The sequence below is a fragment of the Oncorhynchus mykiss genome, chromosome 32 (genome assembly GCF_013265735.2).
Source record: "Oncorhynchus mykiss isolate Arlee chromosome 32, USDA_OmykA_1.1, whole genome shotgun sequence".
NCBI lineage: Eukaryota > Metazoa > Chordata > Actinopteri > Salmoniformes > Salmonidae > Oncorhynchus > Oncorhynchus mykiss.
In genome coordinates this window covers 29,437,169-29,456,411 of record NC_050572.1, presented here as the reverse complement: position 1 = coordinate 29,456,411, position 19,243 = coordinate 29,437,169, and the positions used below count along the sequence as shown (strand labels likewise).

The 19,243-nt window shown below is 43.4% G+C and overlaps 2 protein-coding genes across 5 annotated transcripts; one reads left to right on the top strand and one right to left on the bottom strand.

Annotated features, from left to right (window-relative positions):
* The first annotated feature begins 890 nt into the window (after positions 1-890).
* On the top strand, positions 891-8,694 carry mrpl9 (mitochondrial ribosomal protein L9). The gene is made up of 7 exons (XM_021560379.2): positions 891-1,212; positions 5,974-6,133; positions 6,237-6,361; positions 6,535-6,588; positions 6,816-6,917; positions 7,517-7,600; positions 8,354-8,694. Exons 1-7 carry the CDS (start codon positions 1,114-1,116, stop codon positions 8,564-8,566), a joined length of 837 nt encoding a protein of 278 aa, XP_021416054.2. The 5' UTR covers positions 891-1,113; the 3' UTR covers positions 8,567-8,694.
* Positions 8,695-8,903: 209 nt separating this feature from the next.
* On the bottom strand, positions 8,904-17,499 carry LOC110488235 (proline-rich protein PRCC). Of its 4 annotated transcripts, none has more exons than XM_036970813.1 (9): positions 17,249-17,499; positions 16,484-16,730; positions 16,300-16,347; positions 16,115-16,153; positions 13,240-13,719; positions 11,527-11,625; positions 11,122-11,268; positions 10,785-10,850; positions 8,904-10,453 (listed from the first exon to the last, which is right to left on the bottom strand). In XM_036970813.1, exons 1-9 carry the CDS (start codon positions 17,284-17,286, stop codon positions 10,367-10,369), a joined length of 1,251 nt encoding a protein of 416 aa, XP_036826708.1. In that variant the 5' UTR covers positions 17,287-17,499; the 3' UTR covers positions 8,904-10,366. The 4 variants fall into 4 exon arrangements, with proteins under 4 accessions (XP_036826708.1, XP_036826709.1, XP_036826707.1 ...); XM_036970814.1 differs by having other exon boundaries at positions 16,484-16,677; positions 17,249-17,496; XM_036970812.1 differs by having other exon boundaries at positions 16,484-17,497.
* Positions 17,500-19,243: the final 1,744 nt, after the last annotated feature.

Genomic DNA, 19,243 nt, shown 5'->3' with positions numbered 1-19,243 from the left:
ATGACATTAGCTAATATGGTGACAATGTTGTAGGCTGTGTGTAGCGGTTATAATATGAAGGTTTGGCTTGGAAAGATTTTCTTGCTTGGTCACAGACAGCTGATGTGTTGTTCACTGAAGTCCACAAGCGAAGGTAAAAGGTGAGAGGAGGAGAGGATGTATATTTATTTATTTATTTTATTTATCCGTTATTTTACCAGGTAAGTTGACTGAGAACATGTTCTCATTTACAGCAACGACCTGGGGAATAGTTACAGGGGAGAGGAGGGGGTGAATGTGCCAATTGTAAACTGGGGATTATTAGGTGACTGTGATGGTTTGAGGGCCAGATTGGGAATTTAGCCAGGACACCGGGGTTAACACCCCTACTCTTGCAATAAGTGCCATGGGATCTTTAGTGACTTCAGAGAGTCAGGACATCCGTTTAACGTCCCATCCGAAAGACAGCACCCTACACAGGGCAGAGTCCCCAATCACTGCCCTGGGGAATTGGGATATTTTTTAGACCAGAGGAAAGAGTGCCTCCTACTGGCCCTCCAACACCACTTCCAGCAGCATCTGGTCTCCCATCCAGGGACTGACCAGGACCAACCCTAGATGCGAGTAGGAACTCTACAAAGAGCAAAATTATCATGCTGTTTTTATGTGGCTGCTATGAAAGTGAACTCTGTTTGCATGTGATCAGGGGTGTTTTAATTCCACAGAGTCGGTTGAAAATGGTTTTCTTAAATAGAAGAAAACAGAAGAAAACATGGATCTTTAAACAGGTCAACATTCACAAGGCCGCAGGTTTGTTTTTTATGAAATTGCATAAAATAATTATTAATATAAATGACCCTTAAACATTTTGACGGAAGATAAAAGTTATTGCAGGCTTCATTTACGATTCCTATCTGGGGTCCTTTCCTTCGTAGTCGCTCAGGTGACGCACATCAACAGCGCCTAGTCAAGTGTAACCAGCTAGCCGATTAGCATGAATTTCAAGATCTTGTTTGATTCATAACGTCAAACTTTAGGTGCATTAACGCCACCTTGCTTTAGTACAGTTTGAAAATAGCAGTTGTGCCGTGTTGAATACAAACGGGAATTTTATAGGCAGCTAATCTGACAACCATGTGGAGCACCAGCCGTCATGTCCTTCAGGATCTAGTCCGGGAGTTTACGAAAAAGACACATTCCTCGGTTCAGTGTTTTTCACAAACATCATGCAAGGTAAAGTTAGTTTTGTTTTTGAGTAAATGATAATATTTTTCTGTTTTTTAAACGTAGGCAGGAATAATATATAAGGTTGCAAGCTAAATGGGTCCTGCTAACTATAGCCAACACAGGAGGTTGGTGGCACCTCAATTGGGGAGGATGGGCACTTGGTAATGGCTGGAGCAGAATGTGTGGAAAGGTGTCAAACACATGAGCTGTGTAAGAATACCAATAATGTATACTACGTAATGAGCATATACTACTAGTTAATTTTAGTATACTGCAAATGAATGTTATCCTTTCAGTTGAGTGTACTAGCGATTCGCCTGTCTACCGGAAGTTGATGCTGTTTCTATGCATCTTGTTAGAATAAAAACTGACTAGCTAGAGATCTGACGACTTCATTGAAAATGTCCATTAACACACAACGACTATACCACTTAGCTAAGCTAAGAATGACGTGAATAATCAAGACAGTAAACATTGGGTAGTGTAGATAGCATTTAGTTAATATACCAGCAAGTTTGATGTATTAGTAGCCAACTAATGTTAAGTAGCTAACTAACAACGGTACATACAAGCAACTGCAGTAGTGAGGCTAGCATAGCTAACAAATTGTCAGCCAACCTAATGTGTAACTTATTTGAAAAGTAATTACTTTATTACATTGCTGAAAAAAATTGCATCTTAATATTTGTGCTAATTACCTAAAGCAATGTATTTGTATTTTTGTCATTTACTTCAAATCTGAAAATGAAGCCACGCCCATTTTATGAAGAATTGCATTATGAGCCCTAAATGCACATAGTGTCCACTGCTTGTATACTTTGTATTTTAGTTAATGTAGTACGACATCTGGGAACTTTTGGCATACAGTACTATGTCCAATAAGCATCCTCCATTTTTGTCACAAATAGTATGGTCTTACTTCCGGCGCCGACAGAGATGGCCGCTTCGCATTCCTATGAAACTATGCAGTATTTTGTTTTTTATGTGTTATTTCTTACATTGTTACCCCATGAAATCTTAGGTTTTATGAGCAACGTCAACTCAGCAACATTACGACCAGGAATACGACTTTCCCGAAGCGGATCCTCTATTTGGCTCACCACACAGGACAATGGATCAGATCACAGCCGGCGACCCAAAACAACGGCGCCGCAGAATGGGCAGATGGAGCGGTCTTCTGGTCAGGCTCCGTAGACGGGCACATCGCGCACCACTCCCGAAACATACTACTCGACAATGTCCAGTCTCTTGACAACAAGGTAGACGAAATCCGAGCAAAGGTTGCCTTCCAGAGAGACATCGGAGACTAACGTTCTTTGTTTCACGGCAACATGGCTCACTCGAGACACGCTATCGGAGTCGATACAGCCACTTGGTTTCTTCACGCATCGCGCCGACTGAAACAAGCATCTCTCTGGTAAGAAGAAGGTGCGTGGGTGTATGCCTTATGATTAACGAGACGTGGTGTGATCATAACAACATACAGGAACTCAAGTCCTTTTGTTCACCTGACTTAGAATTCCTCACAATCAAATGCCGACCACATTCTCTACCAAGAGAATTCTCTTCGATCATAATCACAGTCGTGTATATTCCCCCCCAAGCAGACACATCGACGGGCCCTGAAAGAACTTCATTTGACTCTATGTAAACTGGAAACCACATATCCTAAGGCTGCATTTATTGTAGCTGGGGCTTTTAACAAAGCTAATCTGAAAACAAGGCTCCCAAAATTCTATCAGCATATCGATTGCGCTACCTGGGCTGGCGCAACCCTGGATCATTGTTATTATAATTTATAAAATGCATATAAGGCCCTCCCCCGCTCTCCTTTTGGAAAAACTGACCACGACTCCATTTTGTTGCTCCTAGCCTATAGACAGAAACTAAAACAGGAAGCACCTGCGCTCAGGTCTGTTCAACGCTGGTCCGACCAATCGGATTCCACGCTTCAAGATTGCTTCAATCACTGGACTGGGATATGTTCCGCATAGCGTCGAACAACAACATTGATGAATACACTGATTCTGTGAGAGAGTTTATTAACAAGTGCATCGGTGATGTTGTACCCACAGCGTCTATTAAAACATTCCCCAACCAGAAATCGTGGATTGATGGCAGCATTCGCACAAAACTGAAAGCGCGAACCTCTGCTTTTAATCAGAGCAAGGTGACCGTTCACCCACGACTGCGTCAACATGCAACCGAGCCTCCCGGGTGGTGCAGTGGTTAAGGGCGCTGTACTGCAGCGCCAGCTGTGCCACCAGAGACCCTGGGTTCGCGCCCAGTCTTTGTCGTAACCGGCCGCGACCGGGAGGTCCGTGGGGCAACGCACAATTGGCCTAGTATCGTCCGGGTTAGAGAGGGCTTGGCCGGTAGGGATATCCTTGTTTCATCGCGCACCAACGACTCCTGTGGCGGGCCGGGCGCAGTGCACGCCAACCAAGGTTGCCAGGTGCACGGTGTTTCCTCCGACACATTGGTGCGGCTGGCTTCCGGGTTGGATGCGCGCTGTGTTAAGGAGCAGTGTGGCTTGGTTGGGTTGTGTATCGGAGGACACATGGCTTTCAACCTTCGTCTCTCCCGAGCCCGTACGGGAGTTGTAGCGATGAGACAAGATAGTAGCTACTAAAAACAATTGGATACCATGAAATTGGGGAGAAAAAGGGGTAAAAAAAAAATAATAATAATAAAAATAAAAAGTTTGCAGACTTTGTTAGGCTTGATTATCAACAACAATGACACTACCTACAGGGAGGAGGTGAGGGCCCTCGGAGTGTGGTGTCAGAAAATAACCTCACACTCAATGTCAACAAAAGAAAGGAGATGATCGTGGACTTCAGGAAACAGCAGAGGGAGCAGCCCCCTATCCACATCGACGGGACAGTCTAAGTTTTTAAGTTCCGCGGCGTACACATCACGGACAAACTGAAATGGTCCACCACACAGACAGCGTGGTGAGAAGGCGCAGCAGCGCCTCTTCAACCTCAGGAGGCTGAAGAAATTTGCCTTGTCATCAAAAACACTCAAACTTTTACAGATGCACAATCGAGAGCATCCTGTCGGGCTGTATCACCGCCTAGAACGGCAACTGCTCCGCCCATAACCGTAAGGCTCTCCAGAGGGTGGTGAGGTCTGCACAAAGCATCACTGGTGGCAAACTACCTGCCCTCAGGATGCCTACACCACCTGATGTCACAGGAAGGCAAAAAAGATCATCAAGGACAACAACCACCTGAGCCACTGCCTGTTCACCCCGCTATCATCCAGAAGGTGAGGTCAGTACAGGTGCATCAAAGCGGGGACCGAGAGACTGAAAAACCGCTTCTATCTCAAAGTCATCAGACAGTTTAACAGCCATCATTAACATTGAGTGGCTGCTGCCAACATATTGATTCAACTCCAGCCACTTTAATAATGGAAATTGATGTAAAGATGTATAACTAACCACTTTAAACAATGACACTTAATATAATGTTTACATACCCAACATTACTCATCTCATATGTATATGCTGTACTCTATACCATCTACTGCATCTTGCCTATGCCGTTCGGCCATCAGTCATTCATATATTTTTTATGTAAATATTCTTATTCATTCCTTTACACTTGTGTGTGTATAAGGTAGTTGTTCTGAAATTGTTAGGTTAGATTACTTGTTAGATATTACTGCATGGTCGGAATTAGAAGCACAAGCATTTCGCTACACTTGCATTAACATCTGCTAACCATGTGAATGTGACAAATAATTGTATTTTATTTTGATTTGTTAGTATGAGTATTCAAACACTGCTAATGTTTCCATGTGTTTTGTGCAATTCCATTCGCTCCGTTCAAGACATTATGAGCAGTCTTCCCCTCAGCAGCCTCCCGTGAATTAGACAGAGGTATTAGAGAAAGGAGTCAGGAATCCCATTGGACAATGAACAACCTCGTCTCAGAGCATTTTGTATTATTCTGTACATAAATCCGAGACTCTCCATTTAGTACGGTATGTATTCATTTGTGGCTGTCCATTACCCATTTCGTATGATATGGGATTTAAAATTTGGATTATATGTTACAAATTTGCAAAACGTACAATGGATTACGAATGTGCTCAATTTGATATGTTATGAATTCTAGCGAGGTAGCTAACATATGCTAGGCTAGGGTTTAAGTTTAGGAGTTAGGTTAGGGGAAGGGTTAGCTAACATGCTGAGTAATTGCAAAGTAACTAAAAAGTTGTAAGTAGTTGAAAAGTTGCTAAAATTGAACATGATGAGATTTGTACTCAACCCCCACCTATCTACCCGACCAACCACCCTCCATTCGTTGTTTTTAAAGTAAGCATCTGTCTGTAACCATACAAAATGTAACATATACTGAATTAATTATCCTGGCTTTACATACCGAATAATATGAAATGCTCTGAGACCAGGTTGCAACGAATGGAGGAACGTATAACACCCTGCCAAGCAGACTTTTGATCAGTCGTGTTCACGTTGTCATGCTGCATTGTGTGGTTGCTAAGCTATTTGTCCATTGATCATATTTTAAAGTCAGGGTTTGAGTCGAGAAACATGCCTATTTTCCTCAAGTACACAATGTCATGATTCCTAAACAAGAGTTTGTATTGGACAAATTCAGGTATGTCCCTCCCGGTTTTAGTTACATTTTCTCTGTTTGCTTCCATTTTGTTCTTAAACAGTAAATGATTTCTGTAATGAATACACCCCTGGGGAACCAAGCTCTCCTACTATACCCCATTATCTCTCTTGCACAGAATACAGTTGTGGTAGAGCGTTGGTGGCAGGTCCCATTGTCCAAAGAGGGCCGCCCACCAAGACTATACCCTCGGCGACATCGGGTCTACAAAGTGGTAGAGGACACAAAGCATGCTCCTAAGGAGAAGATGGAACTCATCCTCTCACAGACTGTGGCTAGTACGTATGCCTGTTTGTTCTTCCAATCTCCGGACAAGGATATTACTTAGCATGAAGGATTGGGCATGCATGCATTCTAATGTATTTGTGGCTTTATTATCAGAGCTTGGTGGTCGAGGTGACACTGTGTTTGTGAAAAAGTCTGTTGGACGCAATAACCTCCTGGCCCAAGGCCTGGCAGTCTACCCATCACCAGAAAACAAAGCGATGTTTGCAGAGGAGCTGAGGGTGAGTTTTCTTCTGAGTCTTTAGATGTATTGGGGGTATGGTTTGTAGAAAAAGGTTCATGGGTGTGAGTCTGCCATTTTTATTGTAGGGTTGATGAAACATAGCTGGATCTTATGTTATATACAGTCCTTATATTGCACCTCCTAAAACAGGCGTATCATTTCCCTCTACAGCTTTTACATGAAGGGAGGCCCGAGGAGAGAATCCAAACCCGCACAGGACAGCTGGTGAGCAGGGCATTCCTTTTTCCTTTAGTTCATCTCATTTCTAAGGCTAACCCCTGCTTAAGTTGGTGTACTGTGGCTGTGTTGCTCATCACCAACCGTTTGTCTGAAACAACTAGAATAATATTTAATAGATCCTATTTGTACTTCTGTATTTGCAAATGAACATCGCTCCTACTACCCATTAGTCTGTCAGTTGTCTACAACCGAGCTGTGTGTCTTGTTTACAGACGGTGGAGATCCTGAAGCATATGGAGTTGAAGGTTGAGAAAAGAACCTCCATTGAGTATGACATCACCAAAGAGATGGTCTGCAGACAGATTCTCCAGAAGGTAAGACTGGGCTTGTAGATTATTCAGTAAAATGAAAAATGGAGTACATTCATCCTTCCTTAAAGCAGTCACAGATCTGCGAGGGTTGGATTATCACCATTTTCATCAAACAGACAGTAATGTAGCAATTTCACGGTTGAAAATGTTCAACAAACCATACAACTCTATGCACACTGACTACTTTTAACAATTTTCACTGAACATTTTACAAAAACACATTTACTTGAAGAACAGGGCAGATGCAAAGTTGGGTAGCAGAATGATGGCACAAACCGTCATTCTGTTACCAAACTTTGCAACTTCAAATGTGTTTTTGTAAAATTGTTAAAAGTAGTCCTTGTGCGTTTCAACTTTTCAATGATTGGTTTTTGTTTGACATTTTAAAGTGAAAAAAATTGGAAGTCTCAGCAACACTGTTAACGTGGAATTGTCCACATTCACTCATGTCTAATCATCCTCTACTGATTAAGTGGTGTCGGTTTGGTAGAATTTTCTACCATGTTCTGTAACAAAGGTTGCCAATGATGACCGAGAAGCCGTCATTGAAGTGAAAGCAATCTTTTGATTTAGTCTTCTCTTCTCATCTTTTTCCTATTCAGCGGGGCATATTTGTGCCACCTCATGCACTGAGACTATCGGAAGAGTCAATCAAGGACCTGGGAGATTACTGGTGTGAGGTCACGGTAAGGGCACAACTCCATATTTCACTTTGACAATTTTTTTTTTTTTTTTGTCTGGTCTAAATGCATGGAACTGTGGGTTTTATTGGACATTTTCTCCAATGAAAGCATTGGCTTTTTACTACCAAAATAACTATTCTCTTTCATTACTAATGAAGAGAGCAGCAGCTCAAATGGCTCTGGTCTGGTATCAGACAGGATGAGCATGGTTGCCTCCCAGAAACTGGAGACTGAGGAGCAAAAATGGTTGATTTTAAAGGCATTCCATTAACACTAGAACCGCCACTGACTTTTGTGAATAAAGAATTGTAGTATCACTGCCATTTTAAAGTTGTCCCCCTCCATCCTTTACTTTAACTAAAGTATATTTAACACACTGACGTTGTTAGAATTTAGATATCAGTTTGTTCTAAGCAGTTTTAGGAGGACATGTCATTGCCCGCCCGCCCTTCCTTCCTCCGACAGTTGGCTGCCCACCTAGCAACGTCCCATCGAAACTACACCTATATCAAAACTATTTTCACACATATATTAAGTAGATTTAGCTTTTTTTATTTTGTATTATTTGAGGGAACTATTTTGCTGCAATTATACCGTTTTTGCCATGGTGCTGAGAGAAATTTGCAGTTTTACAGCTAATTTCCTACAATTCTACACATTTTGCCATGGCTTATGATGTTCATATGCTTTCTGGGGGGGTTTAAGGATAGTGTCCTTGTTGTTCCAGTGTTAATTTGCCTTTTCTCGTCTCCCCAGGTTAATGGGATAGATACTGTGCGGATCCCCATGTCGGTGGTGCCCTTTGAAGACCCTACAGCGACTGGGCGCAAACTGTTGAAAAGGCAAAAGCAGGAGGAGACCGTTGCAGCTGCAGTACAAGAGGCAGCTACTGTTCCAGAGGCTACCATTTCAGAAACTGCTCCAGCACCAGAAGCGACTCAGGAAAAAGACAAAGAACCCCACGATTGAGGACTAAACTTTAAACTTCGCTTTGGAGTACTAAATGTCATTACTAGATGCTCACGGAACAGTTTACTGTTTGACTCCTGACAAATGATTAAAGCATCTTTGGATCTGTTTTGAAAGTGCAAGATTGAGTTATATATTGTATTCTTGTCTCATTTTCTAATTTAATTATTTTCATATGCATGCCAATCACTTTCACATGAGTAGTTACAGTGCAACTGCCTGGGATGGAGCTGTTAACTCGGTCTGGTTTTCCAGGTGTCAGCACCATCGACTAATTTTTATTTTGGTTTGTCCTTAATGTTAAGAGCTGAGGTATTGGGACAATACGTATCAAATCTGGCAAGTCAGGAAATTAAATACATTTATTGTAACAGCACAAAACATGTAACAGTATAGGGTAAAACAAAGGTATTTCCCCTGCCTCTTACATAGATATACAGTATTGAAATACCTCCTAATGAGCTTTAAGAGCTGAGTGCCTAAAGTAGTTAGCCGTAACACCTTCAGAAATCTAGCAGTCTGTCTATAGCATTGTCCCCAATGGGGTGCTTTTGGCAGCGCCAGTCTTTGTCCCTGCTAAGTTGTGAACATGGTTACATTATTTCTGCTTTGACTTAATAGGAGTGTCAATATACAAAACACTTGAGCTAGCTCATCACGAAAGGTAGAACCGAGATGCTGGTTTTCAGCATTTTCTTTGGGGGCGGGGTTTATCCAGGTGCAATGGGATTAGTAAACTGCCCTTCCAAGTTCCATTTCTCTTAATTCACACCCTTGACGATCTGAGAGGATTGGGTAAGTGTAAGCAAGGAATGTACCGTAGCATATTTCTGATACATACAGTATCTGATGCCTTTAGATCCAGAATCACCATAACACAACACCAGCAGAATGTGCAGAGAGCACCCTTCAGAAACATGGATTCCCAAATCCTCACTAAATGTTGGTCTGGCAAAAGAGACATTTAAAAACCTGGTTAGCTAGCCAGGATGGTAAAATACAAAACGGATCCAATTTCACATCCATGCTCCCTCTGAGAAGGCAACATCCTACAAGATTCTCCACAGGCTGAGCAACAGGCAGTATTTATTCAAATTGCACAGTTCATTATACCAATAAGTCATCACTGTATATGATTGTGTTTATTGGCAGACAGGAGTTTCTGGCTCCTTTCAAAGACTAACTCTCCCCCAAAATCCAGTAAAGAGATGTATTCCAAACAGGTCAGGTTGAAGCATCTCCACAACAGGGAAATTCCACCAAGGAAAAAAAGTGTTTCCTAACATTTAAAAAACTAGGGAAGCTTGTGGTTGGATTGACAGAATTTTAGAGCACGTCACTGTCCCACCATTGGAAACATACAATATGGATTCCGCAAGGAAAACATTCCTCTTATGCTCAGACTGGAACGACCAATTATCAGTAATGTGTAATCTGGTGAAATACCACCACCACATAAAATTGCATTTAAATACAATTTCCCAGGAAAGCCTGTGCAGCAGTCTGATTAGTTTGATTTCCTATGCAGCCAACAAACAAATATCATATAGACCACCAAAACTACTGTTTATATCAGCAATGTTTTAAGTATCAAATCCAGGGAGGCCCACAAACAGGGGGGACAAAAAGGAAAGTCAGTGCTAACATCTCCAAGGATGGGTCTATGAGGTGTGTGTAACCCCTCCCCCACGGCAAGGGTATATGTCCCATGTTGAGAAAATCTTCTGGACTGTACTACTCTAAATCTCCGGGGGGGGGGAGGGGGGGCTATGCATGCCACCAAGCCTTCTGTTACGGTTCTTAAAAGCCGTATTTGGCCTGTGTTTGCCGGCGAGTCAGCTTGTTGTCAGCCCAGTTGTTCTTCAGCTCTAGCTCTCGCTCCTTTGCCTATAGGTGATCAGAATTACAAGTTAACTCAAACTTTGACACATTTTGCTTGTAAAAATCACATATCTGGTCAAATTCAGGTCTGTTGATATGAGGCCAATAACCATGCATGTTAAGTGTTTCCAAAATGATTGCCAGTGATAGGTGTGCCAAGTCGTGTTCAGTAGGCTCCAAACAGGGAAAAACATATTTTTTTAATTCTCAACAGAAGAGAAGGACAACTTGTCCAGTGGGAACACATTTTGTTTTTCTCCGGTTTGAGTCTACTGAATGGGACCTTGTTGTTAGGGTCCAAGACAGTACTGTAGCAATGTAAACAGTATTTACTCACCTGGTGGATGAGGTATGTGATCTGGTGCTTGCGTCGCTGTTGCCCTGTGGGTTGGTCTCCCTTTTTCTACAGACATAGGGAAGAGGTTAGGGAGTCAGCCCAAGCAAGGTTGAGATCAGATAACAAAATCCTCACTAAGCGACATGAAAAAAGTCCTAACCTACCAACTCCTCAACTCTAAATCCACTGTCGCCTTACATTCCCCTACCCCATCATCACTACTACAATCCAGGTTCCAATTCAGCTCCTAGCACCTAACCCTTTGATGTTAACAGATCTGAAAATAATGGACAAGTGTAAGCAATATGGGGATGGTTCCAGTGCAAATCTCCCTCACCTTGCTGAAGGATTTGCGCTCTTGCTTCTCTTCCGTCATGCTCTTGGTCATCCACTGCTGGTTGCCGCTCAGCTGGTCATCTCCCTTAATCTCCAGGAACTTCACCTCTTCCTTGCCCCTGTTCCTCTTCCCCTGCAGCCTCATGAACTGCAACCAGAAAATATACTCTTCTATATCTTGAAGCAGCAACCTCTATTCAGTGTATGAACTATGCTGACAATTATGGATGCAATCAGGACAATATTAAACAAATCAAGAAGAGCAGGATATTGGTTTCAGGGTAGGTCAAATTCAGTGATATACAGGATGTCAGAAGGGAAGGGCTTCCTGATTGATCAGGGAAAAATCACATTCCTGATCAATAACAAGCCAACAGACCAATGTCAAGTCAAGAAACATTCTTACCGCTTCATCATCAAACAGGGCGGAGGAACTAGGTTGCTCTGGCTCGGGCAACGCTGGGTCAGACTCTGGATCCTGGTAGTAAGCCTCGTTGTAGTAACCCTATCCAACAGGATGTTTTTTGTTAGCCTGTATCAATGCAACATGACATAAGAGCATTACGCCACCCTGAGTCATCTCAACGGATGAGAACAAGAAATTTTACAGCAAACTGCTGTGTGCCAAACTCACAGGGGTCAATAAGGATCAATTCTGGGCATAGTACATCTGATGTTTGAAACTGAATATCAGCTTGGTACGACTGATATCCATAATTTGCTCTCATCTAAAATAAGTTGTAGTTGGACATTTGAGTTGGTAATGCACAGTAGGTCTATTGTATTTGGTCTATTGTGGAAGTTGAGTATTATTGGAGTTTATTTTGATGTATTGGCAACATAGTTTTACACAATGCATTGCTAAGCTTATATATGTCCATCTAGCTAGCTAGAGAGATAAAGAGCTACACACTATATATACACAAAAGTATATGGACATCCCTTCAAATGAGTGGATTCAGCCATTTCAGTCACACCCGTTGCTGACAGGTGTATAAAATTGAGCACACCGCCATGCAATCTCCGTAGACAAACATTGGCAATAGAACGGCCTTACAGAAGAGCTTCGTGACTTTCAACGTGGCACCGTCATAGGATGCCACCTTTCCAACAAGTCAGTTCGTCAAATTTCTGCCCTGCTAGAGCTGCCCGGGTCAATTGTAAGTGCTGTTACAACGGCTTAGTCACGAAGTGGTAGGCCACACAAGCTCACAGAACGGGACCGCCGAGTGCCCAAGCATGTAAAGTAGTTTGTCCTCAGTTGCAGCACTCACTACCGAGTTCAAAACTGCCTCTGGAACCAACGTCAGCACACAAACTGTTTGTTGAGAGCTTCATGATTTCCTTGGCCGAGCAGCTGCACAAAATCCTAAAATCACCATCCGCAATGCCAAGTGTCGGCTGGAGTGGAGTAAAGCTCGCCGCCATTGGACTCTGGAGCAGTGGAAACGCATTCTCTGGAGTAATGAATCACGCTTCATCATCTGGCAGTCCGATGGACTAATCTGGGTTTGGCAGATGCCAGGAGAACGCGACCTGCCGAATGCATAGTGAAATCTGTAAAGTTTGGTGGAGGAGGAATAATGGTCCGGGGCTGTTTTTCATGGGTCGGGCTAGGCCCCTTAGTTCCAGTGAAGGGAAGTCTTAACGCTACAGCATACAATGACAGTTGAGACGATTCTTACCTTCCAACTTTGTGGCAACAGTTTGGGGAAGGCCCTTTCCTGTTTCAGCATGGCAATGCCCCGTGCACAAAGCGACGTCCATACAGAAATTGTTTGTCGAGAACGGTGTGGAAGAACTTGGACTGGTCTGCACAGAGCCCTGACCTCAACCCCAAACACCTTTGGTATGAATTGATAAACCCAACTGCGAGCCAGGCCTAATCGCACAACATCAGCGCTCAACCTCACTAATGCTCTTGTGAATGTAAGCAAATCCCTGCAGCAATGTTCCATCGTCTAGTGGTAAGCCTTCCCAGAAGAGTGGAGGCTGCTATTAAAGTAAAGGGGGACCAACTCCATATTAATGCTCATTTTGGAATGAGATGTTCCACAAGCACGTGTCCACATACTTTTGGTTATGTAGTGTATCCATTGACCCAACATTTTCTCCGTACCTGAGGCTCTGCCGAGGCCTGCTGGTACACCCCTAGCTGTTGACCTCCCCAAGCTCCCTCTTGGTTTGCGCTAAAGTCCAGAGGGGCATCTGACTGGAATGTACCACGCTGCATGCCTGGAGGAGCGGGTAGCAGGCCTGAGGTGGGGACAGGCTCCGGGTTCAAGCTGGGGACCACAGCGGGGAGAGGCTTGGCGCTGTCTTCCAGGGAGAAGTAGTTCTCGGGGGCAAGTTCTTCGTCACTTTCCTCAGCAGCTATTTGCCTTGCTAGCTGCAGGGCAGCCGATTTAGCTGCTGCTTTGATGGCGGAGGGGGATGCACTGGAGCTGAGGTGGCCCTGGGAGGCCCCTAAGGAGGGCTTTGTGGGTTTCCTTGGCTCAGGCCGCTTGGTGAGGGTGTGCGGCACTAGGGCCCTCTGCATCTCCTTCACAACCATGTTTTTTGGCTGAGGCAGGAGGGAGGAAAGGCCAGTGCCAGGACCCTGAGATAGAGAGGGAAAGAGAGAAAGAAAACATGTCCTAAAAAAAATCTAAGTTTGTTGGTCGCATACACAGATTTACAGATGTTATCACGGGTACAGCAAAATGCTTATGTTCCTAGATCTAACAGTGCATTAATAACTAGAAGAACAAACAATACACACAATCCTGACATTTGTTAAATAAGTTATATAGGATGAATCATGACTAAAATACTGTGTATTCATATAATGTGGGTGAAACCGTATAACATTATTAAAGTTACCAGTGTTCATGACTATATACATCGGGTAGCAGTCTAGGGTGCAGGGTAGAGTACCAAGTGGTAGCCAGCTAGAAAATTGAATAAGGTTCAGGGCAGGGTACTGGGCGGAGGCCGGCTAGTGGCGACTTAGATGAGGGCTTAGAACATGATAGGTATGGTTGGCACGGCCTATGTCCACATTTCCAGGCTGTATCACGCTTAACACCCCGGGCCATCCTACAATCTAAGCTTGATGCCCTCAATCTCACACACATCAATGAACCTACCAGGTACAACCCCAAATCCGTAAACACGGGCACCCTCATGGATATCATCCTAACCAGCCTGCCCTCCAAATACAACTCTGCTGTCTTCAACCAGGATCTCAGCGATCACTGCCTCATTGCCTGTGTCCGTAATGGGTCTGCGGTCAAAAGACCACCCCTCATCACTGTCAAACGCTCCCTAAAACACTTCAGCGAGCAGGCCTTTCTAGTCGACCTGGCCCGGGTATCCTGGAAGGATATTGATCTCATTCCATCAGTAGAGGATGCCTGGATATTCTTTAAAAAGTGCTCTCCTCACCATCTTAAATAAGTATGCCCCATTCAATAAAAATTGAACCAGGATCAGATATAGCCCTTGGTTCACTCCAGACCTGACTGCCCTTGACCAGCACAAGAACATCTAGTGGCATACTGCATTAGCATCGAATAGCCTCCGTGATATGCAACTTTTCAGGGAAGTTAGGAACCAATACACACAGGAAGTTAGGAAAGCAAAGGCTAGCTTTTTCAAACAGATATTTGCATTCTGTAGCACAAACTCCAAAAAGTTCTGGGACACTGTAAAGTCCATGGAGAATAAGAGCACCTCCTCCCACCTGCCCACTGCACTGAGGCTAGGAAAGACTGTCACCACCGATAAATCCGCGATAATTGAGAATTTCAATAAGCATTTTTCTATGGCTGGCCATGCTTTCCACCTGGCTACCCCTACCCCAGTCCACAGCCCTGCAACCCCCCACAGCAACTTGCCCAAGCCTCCCCCATTTCTCCTTCACCCAAATCCAGATAGCTGATGCATCTTCAACCAATAGCTGCCCACACCTGCCTGCCCGTCCAGCATCACTACTCTGGATGGTTCTGAATATGTGGACAACTACAAATACCTGTCTGGTTAGACTGTAAACTTTCCTTCCAGACTAACATTAAGCATCTTCAATCCAAAATTAAATCTAGAATTGCCTTCCTATTTCGCAACAAAGCATCCTTCACTCATACCCTTGACTATCCTACCGATCCTCGACTTAGGCGATGTAATTTACAAAATAGCCTCCAACACTCTACTCAGCAAATTGGATGCAGTCTATCACAGTGCCATCCATTTTGTCACCAAAGCCCCATATACTACCCACCACAGCAACCTGTATGCTCTCGTTGGCTGGCCCTCGCTTCATATTCGTTGCCAAACCCACTGGCTCCAGGTCATCTATTAGTCTTTGCTAGGTAAAGCCCCGCCTTATGTCAGCTCACTGGTCACTATAGCAGCACCCACCCGTAGCACAAGCTCCATCCAGCAGGTATATTTCACTATGCACCCCCAAAGCCAATTCCTCCTTTGGCCACTTTTCCTTCCAGTTCTCTGCTGCCAATGACTGGAACAAACTGCAAAATCACAGCTGGAGACTCATATCTCCCTCACTAGCTTTAAGCACCAGGTGTCAGAGCAGCTCACAGATTACTGCGCCTGTACATAGGCCATCTGTAAATAACCCATCCAACTACCTCATCCTCATACTGTTATTTATTTTGCTCCTTTGCACCCCAGTATCTCTACTTGCACTCATCTTCTGCACATATATCACTTCAGCGTTTAATTGCTATTTTGTAATTATTTCATCACTATGGCCCATTTATTGCCTTTCCTCCCTTATCTTACCTCATTTGCACACACTGTATACAGACTCTTCCCCCCCCCCCCCCCCATTGCATTATTGAATATGTTTGTTTATTCCATGTGTAACTCTGTTGTCGTTTGTGTCGCACTGCTTTGCGTTATCTTGACCAGGTCGCAGTTGTAAATGAGAACTTGTTCCCAACTAGCCTACCTGGTTAAATAAAGGTGAAATATATATATTGTTTTTTAATCACCTCCGGCCGTGATTGGGAGTCCAATAGGGCAGCGCACAACTGGCCCAGCGTCATCCGGGTTTGGCCGGGGTAGGCCATCATTGTAAATAAGAATTAGTTCTCAACTGACTTGCCTAGTTGAATAAAGGTTAAATATACTGAGAATTTGTCACTGAAAATGATCTAAAATGCAAATCATGTTTTACCTGGGGCAGGGATTTCTTTCTCCTTGGTTCATCTTCATCAGAGTCAGACTGTTGACAAGACATAGGATCATTTTGAAATCAACACTTCTAATCCATTTCAAAACAAGCACTTGTTATTTGGTATGTAGCTAAATTAAATGTTTAAAATCTAGCATGGTTATGAGCCTGTGGCCCTGTTACTTACATCCCCTCTCTTTATCTCAGGTATAGGGATTTTGACAGGCTCTGTTCGCTTCTTCGGTTTAGGTAAGTCGAAAAGCAACCCTCCCTTGGACGGTTGAGAACGGGTAACTGAGTCCTCGTCGCCATCGTTTGACACAGTGTTCCGTGAAGAGAAGTGTGTTGTCCCTTTGCTTGGTCGCACGTTTCCTAGTGCCTCTGAGGCAGATATTTTGGGGTCAGGGAGGCGTGCGAAAAGCCCCCCACGTTTGCTACCCGGGACGATGGAACTAACGTTAGACGTTTCGTCTGAATCACTGTCATCACTGCTAGCATACGCTACCAAAGACATTGTTGATGTTTCTGGAGCAGCTTTGGCATAAGTAACGGGTAAATACTGATATGGCTAACTAGCTAGCTGCGCCCACCGACCCACACCTGCCAAGTTTACGATAGCTAACGTTCGCTAGCTAAAATTGTTTGGCCGTACACGTATACGAGGCTTACTTCATGAGAACAACCAATCAATTGTGGACAACAATTTACATTTATGACAAACTTTATAGCCAATTTTCAAATTGTAAACAATTGACTCGCCAAGGGCTAGCTAGAGGCTAAATCCTGCGGCTCAAGTCGAGCCACTGCAGAGTAAGTTAATAATGTTCCAAACAGGCCGATTACTGACTAGACTCGAAGAAAACAAGGCCTCGGCAGGTGCTTAAAATACCTTTAATGTGAATGTTAAGCTAGTTCTAGTTTAACGTTACACTGAATATTATGCAGTCAATACCCATGGTTTCTTTCCTCCACCAAAATAGCTCGTTCCATCCAATAACAGCAATCGCTAGCATATCCTTTTTGGGGTCTCTAATACCATGATGGATGCGTGCAAAACAGAAGTGTTCAAGCTGCTACTAATTGCGCAGCTTCCACGCAAATCCACTTTCTTCGTTTGGTTTTCCGGCAGACTAGATGCTTTCTTTGTTGGGTGTTGCTGCCTTTCATAGTTTGGAAAAGGGATTGCAAATTTTTTTATGGAAATGGGGGAAAAAAGGACATTGCACCGCCATCTAATTAAGCAATAATGCCAGAGGAGGTGTGGTATATGGCCAATATCCCACGGCTAAGGGCTGTTCTTATGCGCAATGCAGAATGCCTGGACACAGTCCTTACATGGAACCCAAACCGGCTGTGCGCATGCTCCATCGTGCATAAATGTATTTTGTCCCCCCACACCAAACGTGATTACGACACGCAGGTTAAAATATCAAAACAAACTCTGAACCAATTACATTAATTTGGGGACAGGTTGAAAGCATTAAACATGTATGGCAATTTAGCTAGCTAGCTTGCACTTGCTAGCTAATTTGTCCTGTTTAGCTAGCTTGCTGTTGATAGCTAAATTGTCCAGGGATATAAACATTGAGTTGTTATTTTACCTGAAATGCACAAGGTCCTCTACTCTGACAATTAATCCATATATAAAATGGTCAACCGAATTGTTTCTAGTCATCTCTCCTCCTTCCAGGCTTTTTCTTCTCTGGACTTTATATTGCGATTGGCAACTTTCATAAATTAGGTGTATTACCGCCACCGACCTCGATCGTCTTTCAGTCACCCACGTGGGTATAACCAATGAGGAGATGGCACGGTACCTGCTTCTGCTTCTATAAACGAATGAGGACATGGGAGAGTCAGGGCTTGCAGCACAATCTGCATCACAAATAGAACTAACTTCTATTTTAGCCTTTGGCAATACAGACGCTCATTGGCGCGTGCGAGCAGTGTGGGTGCAATAATTTATAATATAGATTTCTAAATTTATTTTGCGACGCGAGCGGTGTCGTCAGCCTGTAAGCCATCGTATATTGGCCATATATCACAAACCCCAGAGGTGCCTTATTGCTATTATAAACTGGTTACCAAAGTAATTAGAGCAGTACAAATAAATGCTTTGTCATATGCGTTATATACAGTCTGAAATACCACGGCTGTCAGCCAATTAGCATTCAGGTCTTGAACAACCCAGTTTATGATCCTATTTAATTACGTTGGTAACCATTTTGCTGCCATGCTCCCTTCTTCTTCTTCTATGGTATTATAACGGGCTGCAAACAAACGTTAAAGGTGCATGCTGCCATATACTGACAGCTTAATTAAATAGTACCGGCATGCTGGCCTTCTAAGCAGAGTTGCAAAGAAAAAGACAAATCTCAGACTGGCCAATAAAAAGAGTCTGAGATTTGGCTTTTTCTTTACAACTCTGCCTAGAAGGCCAACATCCCGGAGTTGCCTCTTCACTGTTGATGTTGAGACTGGTGTTTTGCGGGTACTATTTAATGAAGCTGCCAGTTGAGGACTTGTGAGACATCTGTTTCTCAAACTAGACACTCTAATGTACTTGTTCAATTGTGCACCGAGGCCTCCCACTCCTCTTTCTATTTTGTTTAGACCCAGTTTGCTCTGTTCTGTGAAGGGAGAAGTACACAGTGTTGTACGAGATCTTTAGTTTCTTGGCAATTTCTCGCAAGGAATAGCCTTAATTTCTCAGAACAAGAATAGACTGATGAGTTTCAGAAGAAACTTCTTTGTTTCTGTCCATTTTGAGCCTGTAATCGAACCCACAAATGCTGATGCTCCAGATGCTCAACTAGTCTAAAGAAGGACAAGTTTATTGCTTCTTTAATCAAAACAACAGTTTTCAGCTGTGCTAACATAATTACAAAAATGGTTTTCTTTTGATCAATTAGCCTTTTAAAATGATAAACTTGGATTAGCTAACACA

Excerpts from the sequence above, each read along its gene's own strand:
- mrpl9 (XM_021560379.2), top strand. The coding sequence starts at position 1,114 with ATGTGGAGCACCAGCCGTCATGTCCTTCAGGATCTAGTCCGGGAGTTT. Across the intron at positions 6,134-6,236 it reads CCTCTCACAGACTGTGGCTA|AGCTTGGTGGTCGAGGTGAC; the intron begins GTACGTATGCCT and ends CTTTATTATCAG. Across the intron at positions 6,918-7,516 it reads GCAGACAGATTCTCCAGAAG|CGGGGCATATTTGTGCCACC; the intron begins GTAAGACTGGGC and ends TTTCCTATTCAG.
- LOC110488235 (XM_036970812.1), bottom strand. The coding sequence starts at position 16,810 with ATGTCTTTGGTAGCGTATGCTAGCAGTGATGACAGTGATTCAGACGAA. Across the intron at positions 16,154-16,299 it reads GAAAGAAATCCCTGCCCCAG|TTGTGCGCTGCCCTATTGGA; the intron begins GTAAAACATGAT and ends ACGCTGGGCCAG. Across the intron at positions 13,720-16,114 it reads ACTCCCAATCACGGCCGGAG|GGTCCTGGCACTGGCCTTTC; the intron begins GTGATTAAAAAA and ends TCTCTATCTCAG.